The sequence below is a fragment of the Myxocyprinus asiaticus genome, chromosome 26, assembly GCF_019703515.2.
Source record: "Myxocyprinus asiaticus isolate MX2 ecotype Aquarium Trade chromosome 26, UBuf_Myxa_2, whole genome shotgun sequence".
Taxonomy (NCBI): Eukaryota; Metazoa; Chordata; class Actinopteri; order Cypriniformes; family Catostomidae; genus Myxocyprinus; species Myxocyprinus asiaticus.
In genome coordinates, this window is record NC_059369.1 from 19,628,648 (window position 1) to 19,640,742 (window position 12,095).

Here is a 12,095-nt window from a genome sequence, read left to right on the forward strand (position 1 = left end):
AACTATATGCTGCTTTTGGGTTAATATAAAACTTAGAACATGAAATGTATTCGTTTCATTAACCACAGATTACATCAATTAGTAGTAGAGAATCAATCAACAATATAGACCAAAAAAATATAAATAAAGAGAAAACTGCTCTGGGCTGGATAGCTTTAGCTTAAATAAACCATCTAAAACTGAACATTAACGCAAAGAAACTGTTTGTACTTTAAATTACAAACCTGCTTAGTAAAAATAATAATTCTGTAAATAATTGAAAAGTTATTACCTCTAATATTTATGCTTGGGATCCATGTTGTCAGTATTGCTGTGAGAGACTGATGTGTTGTCATGGGGCTGTTGTGAAGACATGCGGGACATTTGCTGAGGCATGAATCTGCAAGCACTGAATGTCATGCATTAAAAAAAAATTCCACCTATGATGCAAGTTATAACTAGAGGTTGGCCGATAGTGGATTTTACCGATAACTAAGTTGGGTAGTACCTGACGATAACCGATTAATCAACCGGTAGTTTTTAAAATTAATACTGAATGAAAAAAATAACACTCAAAGTAAAATAGTGCTGAACTTTATTCCAAAAATAAACAGTACTGACTGAATCATGAAAATGTATTGTACTTTTTTAAATGAAATAAATTCATATAAAAAAAGTACAAGTTCATATATATGAATTAATATTCAAATTTTAAAGTCAGCTGATTTTTAAATTTACGTTGTTTCCTTAGTCCACAAGAGGGTGCAATAAATACATAAACCATTCTGCACCATTATATTATTGCATGGAACATTCCTATCCTGGCTGTTAAAAAAGAGCATTTCATTTTCTACTAATGTGCATAAAATATATAAATAAAAAGTTTTAGTCGGTCCATGTTCGCAAATGTTAAGTCAAAAGTAAAATGAGGGGGGAAAACGCTTCATTAGACAATTCACATGGTGTTACACTTGCACTGATTCCTACTACTCCTCAAGCTTCATAATAACAGCGAAATACTACATTGTTTTTATTCAGTACAGTTGTATGTAGAGTAGCAATATTCCCAGATAGCAGTGATATTCGGCTGAACTCGGTGGTGAAGCTGCTCAAACTATGAGCACAGGACAGGGGCTGTTCAAACAGATGGAACACAACAGACTGGAACCGAATGCGAGGATCTCGAGACACACATTTCCAAGTTGAACATCTTTCCTGACAAAGCGTTAAAAAACTTAATTAAAACTTAATCTGAGAAACGCTTATGAGAGAGCAAGACTCATTGGCCAAAGACCTCCACTGTAAGGGGCTGTTCACACCGAATGCTTTTGCAACCATCCATTTGTTTTTTTTATGTAAATGTGCGCTAGACGAACATCTTTGTTTCCCTTTGTTTTTGTGTATTCAGCGTCTTGTGCAGGAGCGCTGTTTTTTAGATGATGTGTCTAAATAAAAAGAACTTTAAAAGCATATTGAGACACCTGCTTTCAGTTAAGCTGTATTTGTCGCACTTCGTCTAGCCTTTTTCAGCGCAAGAATGTGATCGATATGAAGTCATCGTATTACAGTGAGGATAAAAAAAATTGAATTGAAATCTGATGTGTTTCTGATTTGTTTAAACATTTCTCTTGGCTGCATGAAGATATTAATTTACTTTCTCATGTCACTAGCTTTCAGGGTTGGGAAGGTTACTTTTAAAAATTATTACAGAATACATGCTGTAAAATGTTATTTGTAACATATTCCATTAGATTACTCAAAGTCAGTAATGTATTCTAAATACTTTGGATTACTTCTTCAGTACTGGTAAATATTTCACTTGTTTTGACTATAAACAAGTAAATAAAGTAAGAAAATTAACTTAAATGTATCTTGCTTTAAGGATTTTTTGATATTTTTACAGAAAAATAATATTTAAATTCTCATTAAGAATAAGATTTTTGCAGTACATCTTTAATGTCAAAGGTCTTACTAGAGAAAAAAAAGTTATGCTCCAACGTGCATTTTCATCATAGAGATATTGGTTGTAGCTTTCTATACGATGTTAAAGGCTATATTGGTTAGCATTTCTTGTAACAATACCCTAACCTCATAAAAAAACATTGACAAGGTGTGTAATCGTGTATTTATTGGATTTATGTTTCATTTGTCAAAGCGTTTCTAGCTGTTTTCTTGTTAAGCTGTAGAAACATGATGTAGCTCCTCTATTAATCTCCCAAGGGAAAATTCCTCAATGATGTTATATCCACCTTTTCACTCACAACAGTATGAACTTGTATGAATGTAGCACATCATAAGAAAGTGTTTCACTGCTGTTCGAAAGCTCCTCAGATTGCATCATTTAAATGTTTAAATGTTTTCCAACTGAATAGTATAAACATTAAATGAAACAAATGACAATAAAATGCAAAGTAATCTCTTTAGTAATCAAAATACTTTTTGAATGTAACTGTATTCTAATTACCAATGATTTAAATTGTAACTGTAGTGGAATACAGTTACTTATATTTTGTATTTTAAATACGTAATCCCGTTACATGTATTCCGTTACTCCCCAACCCTGCTAGCTTTAAATATGCAACTTAGCTGGCTAATGAATCATAAACATGACCAGCTGGATATAAACTAATGCAAATAGATGGTAATAGATGGTAACAATTGTGACATTTAAACATTTGGGTAGGACTTGCGTGTATTTTTGTCACATTGTTCTAACCGCTTGAGGTTCGCTTTAATGTTAGCATCCTTTCAGCCTTGTCGGCAAACATACTGCCGTTCTCTACTATTGCAGCATCTAGTCAACAAATTAATTACTTTATAATGATATGACAACGTACTGTAGTGTACTATATATATACCTTTTCGTTGTTGATGTTTTAAATCCGCATCTGAAGTGTTCCGCTCCATGCAGAGTGTAGTCCATGTGTCAAAACGAATACCACAAGGTATCAGTGAAGTGATTTAATTTCACCTCTAGAGGCCGCTGTCATACTGTATAACAACAGCGACCCTTCCCAGCCGCTCCTGCACCGTGCACAATGGGGAAAAACTATCGGTGTGGATTTTTGCCGATAACCGATACTTCCAGAAATCTGTTATCGGTGCCGATTAATTGGCAAAATCGATATATCGGTCGACCTCTGGTTATAATGTCCATACAACACTGCAAATTAAAATGCTTATCTGCCCTGCTGTAGCTAAAAAACATCATCCTACCGATGTAATCGGCTAAATCAATATGAATGTTTTTAAATATGTTTTTTTTGTTTTTTTTCTCAAATCATCCCGCAAAGAAGGGGTGTCAAACATGCGGACCGTGGGCCAAATGTGGCCCGCAAAGGATTCCAAGGTGGCCCACGGGCTGCATTTTTGACACCCCTACTTTGTTACCTTTGTTAAATTTATATGACTTAATATATCATTTGAAGTATTTAGATTGCATGCTTTAGTGTGAAATATGATACAATGTGTTCTACCAAACTGCTTTTCTCTCAGGCTCATCAAACACACCAAGAAACTGATGGAGAAAGAGGAGAAGTTGTGTATTAAGATCCTTCAGACTCTGCGAGAGATGCTGGATAGGAAAGAGATGTTTGAAGAGAAAGTAAGTATGATGAGAACCTCTCCATTACCTCCATAATATTATGTGGCCATCTATATGCTTTGTGTCGATGTGCTAAAAGTTTTGGGGGAAAACCTTTAGAAGATTTAAAGTGTAGAGTCTTTCTCTTCTGGCGAAATGGACAAAAAATATTGATGGACCAAATTGTTTTGTCCATTAAAATGTTCTTAAAAGAATGTCCCCCTTTTCTGTTGTTGTGTCTTTTGACACTATTCAAAGTCTTAAAGTTGCTGTAAGCGATTCTAGCCACTTTGCTTCAATCACACACCCTCTCTCCAAAACCCCACCCTCCAAAAACATGTCAGAAATCTTGAGTGTGCAAAATGTTTGACAGACAGAGAGCACTTTAGAGCCTAGAGCCATCGTAGAGACAGGTGTGATTTCTGAGGTCACCTATTTCAGTGATATCTGATATTTTATGCATGGTATTTCAAAACAGGATCTTTAATTATGCACTCACTACACAGAGATATTAATTCCAATCTTAGGATGTGGATCTTAAGCGAACTTTTTTTTTGTGGGTTAAACAAATGCACCTGCCAGTTGTGATGTCGAAATGCCTTAAAGGGATAGTTCACCCAAAAATGAAAATTCTCTCACTCTCATGCCACCCCAGATGTGTATGACTTTCTTTCTTCTGCAGAACACAAATTATGATTTTTAGAAGAATATTTCAGCTCTATAGGTCCATACAATGCAAGTGAATGGGTGCCAAAATGTTGACGCTCCAAAAAGCACATAAAGGCATCATAAAAGTAATCCATATGATTCCAGTGTTTTAATCCATATTTTCAGAAGTGATATGATAGGTGTGGGTGAGAAACAGATCAATATTTAAGTCATTTTTTGCTTGAAATTCTTCTCGCTGCCCAGTAGGGGGCAGTATGCATGAAGAATGTGAATCACCAAAAACACAAGAATAATGTAAAAGTGATCTGTTTGTCACCCACACCTATCCTATCACTTCTGAAGATAATGATTTAACCACTGGAGTCTTATCAGGGCTCCAGACTGCGACGAAAATGGTCGCAAATGTGACCAAAAATAATTGATTGCGACAATAATTTAAAATCTTTTCACCACTGGCGACAGTAGGGTTGTGTGTGTTCATATGCGGTTTCGTCAAATATCATCTCGTGAGTTATTGAATACATTTTTAGAACACGCACCAATGTGTCTCCGCCGCTTTTCACCCATTCTGTTTCTGACGAACTCGCTGCACCGCACTCTTTTGAACCAGGTCTTTTTCATGAATCATCCGAAAAGAACTGAGGGTTTGAACTCAGGAGCTCAGGTTAGCAGTTTGAATCAGATTCACTTTCTCAGCGAATCAGCCGTCAGTGAGCTCACAACTGGAGCGCAAACATTTCAAAATAAGAGTCCCATGTGTATTTCGGGCTTCTTTATAATTAAAAGTCCCGTATTGTGTACCACTTTTTTCTTCTTCTGGTAACTATTAATTGGGATTGGAGTAGCACAATAAACTGCATCTGGGATTTCATTCAGTTTGCACTCTTGTAGTCTCTGTGTCTGGGCCATCTGGTAACAGTAAAGAAAGACTAAGGCAATATTTAAAAATGTTTTAAATTTTTTTTTATATATATATATATATATATATATATATATATATATACACACACACACACATACACACACACACACACACACACACACCAATCAGCCACAACAACATTAAAACCACCTGCCTAATATTGTGTAGGTCCCCCACGTGCCACCAAAACGGCGCCAACCATCTCAGAATAGCATTCTGAGATGCTATTCTTCTCAACATAATTGTACAGAGTGGTTATCTGAGTTACCATAGACTTTGTCAGTACTCATCAACAAGGCATTTCCATCTGCAGAACTGCCCCTCATTGGATGTTTTTTGTTTTTGGCACCATTCAGAGTAAATTCTAGAGACTGTTTTGCGTGAAAATCCCAGGAGATTAGCAGTTACAGAAATACTCAAACCAGCCACACGCACATATATATATATATATATAAATCAAGCTTTTGATACTTAGGACAATTGAGGGACTTGTACACAACTATTACACAAGGAGCAAACATTCATTGATGCTCAAGAAGACACACTACTGCATACTATATGCATACTATATGTAAATATCTGTAATGTAGATTCTGAAGAGCAGTACTAAATAAAAAAATATTTTATCTCTTATAGTTGTATAAATTATGAAAGTGGTGTGAACATTTATGAGACAAAAGGGAATGCAAACTTATCTTCTCAACTATATATACTGTTTATTTAACCTTCAATTAATGGGTTATCAGCTGTCTTCCTTTTCTTCGGCTTTCTACCTTGTTTCTGAACAGCAATCTAAATCGAGCAATTATGTGATTTGGCGACTAAAAACAGTCATTTGGCTCCTTAATGTTTCAGTTTAGGAGCCAATGGCTCCGAAGTCATTTTTTTAGTCTGGAGCCCTGCTTATGGATTACTTTTATGCTAACTTATGTGATTTTTGGAGCTTAAAAATTTTGGCACCCATTCACATGCACTGTATGGACCAAAAGAGCAGAGAAATTCTTCTAAAAATCTTCACATGAATTCAGCAGATGAAAGCACGTCATTCACATTTGGGATGGCATGAGGGTGAGTAAATGATGAGAGAATTTTCATTTTTGGGTGAACTAACCCTAAGGGAATGTTGTTGCCATGCCAACATTCTCCAGAAGAGGGCGCCAGTAACATAAGCAAGGACAGTGAACCCGATGACCCCTCCCCTCAGCCAGAGAGGAGAGCGCAAGTGTGTGTGTATGCGGAAGTGTGAGATGAACCACAGCTCTCGGGCCTCTGCAGTGTCGTTGGCATCTGTGGCGGATTGAATGCTAGGAGTCCTAAGCTCCAGACAGTTAATCAGCATTCAGTGGAGAAAGAGTCCTGCGCTGTTACATAAGCAAAGGCACGTGAGGACGCGTTCTTAGTGTTAGAGCGAGTAGCCAAAACACCCAACTCAACGAATCAATACTGCAGAAAGCTGACTATAGCCCTGCACATGGGGAAAAACAGAGAGGGAGATTGCCGTTTTAATGGCTATTGCTATGACAATACTGTGCTGCAGTCATGTCAGTAGAGCTTGTTTGAATTTGAGAGGGTGTTGAGGAAGAGTTTATAAGGAGAAGAAATAAGAGGAATGATGGATGAAAATTGGAATGTAATATCCTATGGAATGAATGACAGTTGCTGATCACTTCTGGAGAGCACTTACAGGTGCATCTCAATAAATTAGAATGTCGTGGAAAAGTTCATTTATTTCAGTAATTCAACTCAAATTGTGAAACTCGTGTATTAAATAAATTCAATGCACACAGACTGAAGTAGTTTAAGTCTTTGATTCTTTTAATTGTGATGATTTTGGCTCACATTTAACAAAAACCCACCAATTCACTATCTCAAAAAATTAGAATATGGTGACATGCCAATCAGCTAATCAACTCAAAACACCTGCAAAGGTTTCCTGAGCCTTCAAAATGGTCTCTCAGTTTGGTTCACTAGGCTACACAATCATGGGGAAGACTGCTGATCTGACAGTTGTCCAGAAGACAATCATTGACACCCTTCACAAGGAGGGTAAGCCACAAACATTCATTGCCAAAGAAGCTGGCTGTTCACAGAGTGCTGTATCCAAGCATGTTAACAGAAAGTTGAGTGGAAGGAAAAAGTGTGGAAGAAAAAGATGCACAACCAACCAAGAGAACCGCAGCCTTATGAGGATTGTCAAGCAAAATCAATTCAAGAATTTGGGTGAACTTCACAAGGAATGGACTGAGCCTGGTGTCAAGGCATCAAGAGCCACCACACACAGACGTGTCAAGGAATTTGGCTACAGTTGTCGTATTCCTCTTGTTAAGCCACTCCTGAACCACAGACAACGTCAGAGGCATCTTACCTGGGCTAAGGAGAAGAAGAACTGGACTGTTGCCCAGTGGTCCAAAGTCCTCTTTTCAGATGAGAGCAAGTTTTGTATTTCATTTGGAAACCAAGGTCCTAGAGTCTGGAGGAAGGGTGGAGAAGCTCATAGCCCAAGTTGCTTGAAGTCCAGTGTTAAGTTTCCACAGTCTGTGATGATTTGGGGTGCAATGTCATCTGCTGGTGTTGGTCCATTGTGTTTTTTGAAAACCAAAGTCACTGCACCCGTTTACCAAGAAATTTTGGAGCACTTCATGCTTCCTTCTGCTGACCAGCTTTTTAAAGATGCTGATTTCATTTTCCAGCAGGATTTGGCACCTGCCCACACTGCCAAAAGCACCAAAAGTTGGTTAAATGACCATGGTGTTGGTGTGCTTGACTGGCCAGCAAACTCACCAGACCTGAACCCCATAGAGAATCTATGGGGTATTGTCAAGAGGAAAATGAGAAACAAGAGACCAAAAAATGCAGATGAGCTGAAGGCCACTGTCAAAGAAACCTGGGCTTCCATACCACCTCAGCAGTGCCACAAACTGATCACCTCCATGCCACGCCGAATTGAGGCAGTAATTAAAGCAAAAGGAGCCCCTACCAAGTATTGAGTACATATACAGTAAATGAACATACTTTCCAGAAGGCCAACAATTCACTAAAAATGTTTTTTTTTTATTGGTCTTATGATGTATTCTAATTTTTTGAGATAGTGAATTGGTGGGTTTTTGTTAAATGTGAGCCAAAATCATCACAATTAAAAGAACCAAAGACTTAAACTACTTCAGTCTGTGTGCATTGCATTTATTTAATACACGAGTTTCACAATTTGAGTTGAATTACTGAAATAAATGAACTTTTCCATGACATTCTAATTTATTGAGATGCACCTGTATATTCACTCCCAGCTATTGCATCACATGAATATGACATCACAGGCATTGCAGCATCACAATGAAAGCACCTATGTAAATTGCTCTGGATGGTCTGCTAAATGCCTTAAATGTAATAAAAATAAATTAAAAAAAGCATTTGATATTTAGATAGATGAGTAGGTAGGTGAGGCAGGTGGGTGATTAGCTATGCAAATGGATGGATGGTTTATTAGTAGTTTGGTTGGTTCTTAGTTAGTTTGTCAGCTAGTTAGGTTGTTAGTTAGGATAGCTGGATGGTCAGGTGTGTGAGGGTACTTTGGTTGGTTGGTTGGTTGTTTAGTTGGTAAGTTAGACATTAAAGGCAAAGAAAAGAAAATTCTTTCATCACTTACTCACCCTCATGCCATCCCAGATCTGTATGACTTTCTTACTTCTGCAAAACACATACAAAGATTTTTAGAAGAATATCTCTGCTCTGCAGGTTCATACAATGCAAGTGAATGGTGACCAGAACTTTGAAGGAGATAAAGGCAGCATAAAGTTAATCCATAAGACTCCAGTGGTTCATTGAATGTCTTCTGAAGCGATCCAGTCAGTTTTGGGTGAGAACAGACCAAAATATAACTAATTTTTCACTGTACATCTTGCCATTGCAGTCTCTAGGAACGATTATGATTTCCAGCTCGATTACACTTCCTAGTGTGGAGCGCTAGATGACGCTATAGGAAGTGTGATCAAACTTGAAATTATGATCACCAAAGAGACTACTATCAAGATGTACAGTGAAAAAGGAGTTACGTTTTAGTCTGTTCTCACCCAAAACCAACTGGGTCACTTCAGAAGACATTGATTTATCCACTGGAGTTTGATGAATTATGTTTACGCTGACTTAATCTCTTTTTTGGAGCTTCAAAGGCCTGGCCACCATTCACTTGCATTGAATGGACCTACAGAGCTGAAATATTCTTTATAAAATCTTTGTTTGTGTTCTGCAGAAGAAAGAAAGTCGTACACATCTTAGATGCAATGAGGGTGAGTTAATGATGAGAGAATATTTGTTTTTGGGTGAACTAACCCTTTAAATTAGTTGGTTGGTTGGAGGGATGGGTGGGTGGGTGGATGGTTTATTAGTAGTTTGGTTGGTTGTTTAGTTAGTCAGTCAGTTATTTAGGATATTAATTTGTTAGTACATTTGGTTGGTTGGTTGGATGGATGGTTTGTTAGTAGTTTGGTTGGTTGTTCAGTTATTTAGTTCATTAGTAAGTTGGTTAGATATTAAGTTGGTTGGTTGTTTAGTTAAGTTTGTTGGTTACTTGGTAAAATTAGTTAAGGCATTGGTTATAATGTTAGTAAAGATGTTAAGAGTTAGGACATTAGTTAGTTAGGACATTAGTCAGATGCATGGTTTATTGGTAGTTTGGTTGGTTGTTTAGTTAGACAATAAGTTTGTGGATGGATGGATGGATGGATGGATTGTTGTTTGGTTGGTTGGTTGTTTGTTAGGTAAGTTAGTTGGCTAGCTAACTTAGTTAACTTGGTTAGGACTTCAGTTATGATGTTAGTTAAGATGTTAGTTAGGACATTAAGTTTGTTGGTTAGTCAGATGGATAGCTTATTGGTAGTTTGGTTGGTTGTTTAGTTAGTTGTTTAGTAAGTTAGTTGGACTAAATTAGATGGATGGATGGATTGGTTTGTTGGTTGGTTGTTTAGTTAGTTAAATTAGTTAGTTAGCTAACATAGTTAACTTAGGATTTTAATTAGTTGGCTGGATGGATGGTTGGTTTGTTAGTTGTTTGATTTGTTAGCAAGTCTTGTTTAGTTAGTCAGTCAGTTAGACATTAAGTTAGTTGGATGGATGGATGGTTTGTTAATTGGTTGGTGGTTGTTTAGTTAAGTTAGTTGGTTAGCTAACTTATTTAACTTATTTGGATTTTGAAGTTAGTTGGTTGGATGGATGGATGGATGGATGATTTGTTGGTTGTTTAATTGGTTAGTGAGTTTCATTAATTAGTTAGTTTGTTAGTAAGTTTGTATGTTTGTTTACTTGGGTTTTTTTTTTTTTTTTTTTTTTTTTGTACATACCTCATATCCCCAAGGGGAATTTTGCTCACAAGACAGCAGCAACAAACAGTTAATCAAGTTACAGTGCATAATATACACTATATGCAATGTCAAACAATATATAATACTGTATTCACATATGCATAATATACTTGTTATACACAATAAACACAAGATAGGCAAAGTGCCAAGTTGTATACAGGGCAAAAACAGAAGTGTAGAAAAAAAAATGTCCTCCTCTCCAGCCCAAATATGATAGTTTGCTCAATTCTATGTATTTTGTATTTGTTTGTATTGAAGTGCTTGTGCTCCTTGAGGTTTGGCTTATTTGCTGTGTTCTTACTTCCCTGAGAGTGGTGCTGCAGTTTCATGCAGGCCTGATCTGTAGCCCGGCGGCTCCCTGGGGAGAGAGAGAGTAGGAGGACTAGTGAACGAGAGAGAGAGGGATGGAGGGAAGGAGCATGTGAGACGCCATGTGAGGGAGGAGAGAAAAGCGTGGCGCAGCAGCAGGCAGAGGGATTGGAGAGGAGTGGTGTCTGCTGATTGCATGAGGAGAGGGAGTGGGGGGTGTTTACGTAACTCGCCTGCAGTGTCTTAGCCAACCTCACGTGGCTCATCATGTTCTGACTCTCTCTCACCCTCTCATCTTGGTTTTGTCTCTCTCTCCCATCATTTAGCACTTGTTTATCTTAGTGTTTTTTCTTAGAGTCTTTGTTTTTCAGGTTGAGTCCCTCTCAGAAGGTTGAGTCTTCTCTCTCACTCTCTCTCTATTTTCAGTTTCAAAGTACTTTATTGGCATGATTGGTTCTCATACAATTTTGTCAAACCATTAATGCACAGAAGTGCAAAAAGAGTGACAGAAGGAAAAGTGACAGTAAGAAAAATGGTGGCAGTAATGGTAATAGAAATAATAATCTACAATATCCAATAAAATAAATTTGAATACAATTATTGAAGACCTGAACCATAAGTAAATTCTACAGATTTGCACAGACAACTCTTGGTGATAAAAGCAATGCTCTCTCTTTCTATTTCGCTCTCTCTCTCTCTCTCTCTCTGTCCTATGACATGGTGACTTGGTGTTGCTGAGCAGCAGGTCATGACTCATGAGCAGATATAATTGGCCTCTTTCTCTCTCTCTCTCTCTCTCTCTCTCTCTCTCTCTCTCTCTCTCTCTCTCTCTCTCTCTCTCTCTCTCAAATGATCTCTTGTGTGGACGTGGTGAGGTGAACGTGAGTGTGTTCCCGTCTGCACTCAATGTACAAAATGTTTAAAATGTCAAGCAGGTGCTGTTGTTCAGCTGTAATTTTAGATATATGGTAATACCCAAATGGTCACAACAGAGAGCGCTGACCACAAAGCTTCAGAAACAGTGGATAGTTTCTATGTGTTTATACCGTTTATGACACCATAGCAGGTGTGTGTGGTTGAGTTCAGGATACACAGAGATGACTAACGGTTCCAGTGAGGGTATGGTTCTTGTGACGGGTTAATAGAACTGGATGTATGTGCACGTGTGTGTGGAGTTTTGTGTTTGCACAGAATTGGTCAATTGAAGCACTGACGTAAAATGCCTCTTAAAGGGATAGTTCACCCAAAAATGAAAATTCTCTCATCATTTACTCACCCT

General features: G+C 37.6%; 1 protein-coding gene across 2 annotated transcripts in view; it reads left to right on the top strand.

Annotated features, from left to right (window-relative positions):
* Positions 1-12,095, top strand: part of LOC127417299 (inositol 1,4,5-trisphosphate receptor type 2-like) — a 115,937-nt gene that overhangs the window by 41,362 nt on the left and 62,480 nt on the right. For both annotated transcript variants that reach the window (XM_051657225.1, XM_051657226.1), the window contains one exon: positions 3,475-3,583. In XM_051657225.1, coding sequence (XP_051513185.1) covers positions 3,475-3,583 — 109 coding nt within the window. The remainder of the gene's footprint in view (positions 1-3,474; positions 3,584-12,095) is intronic.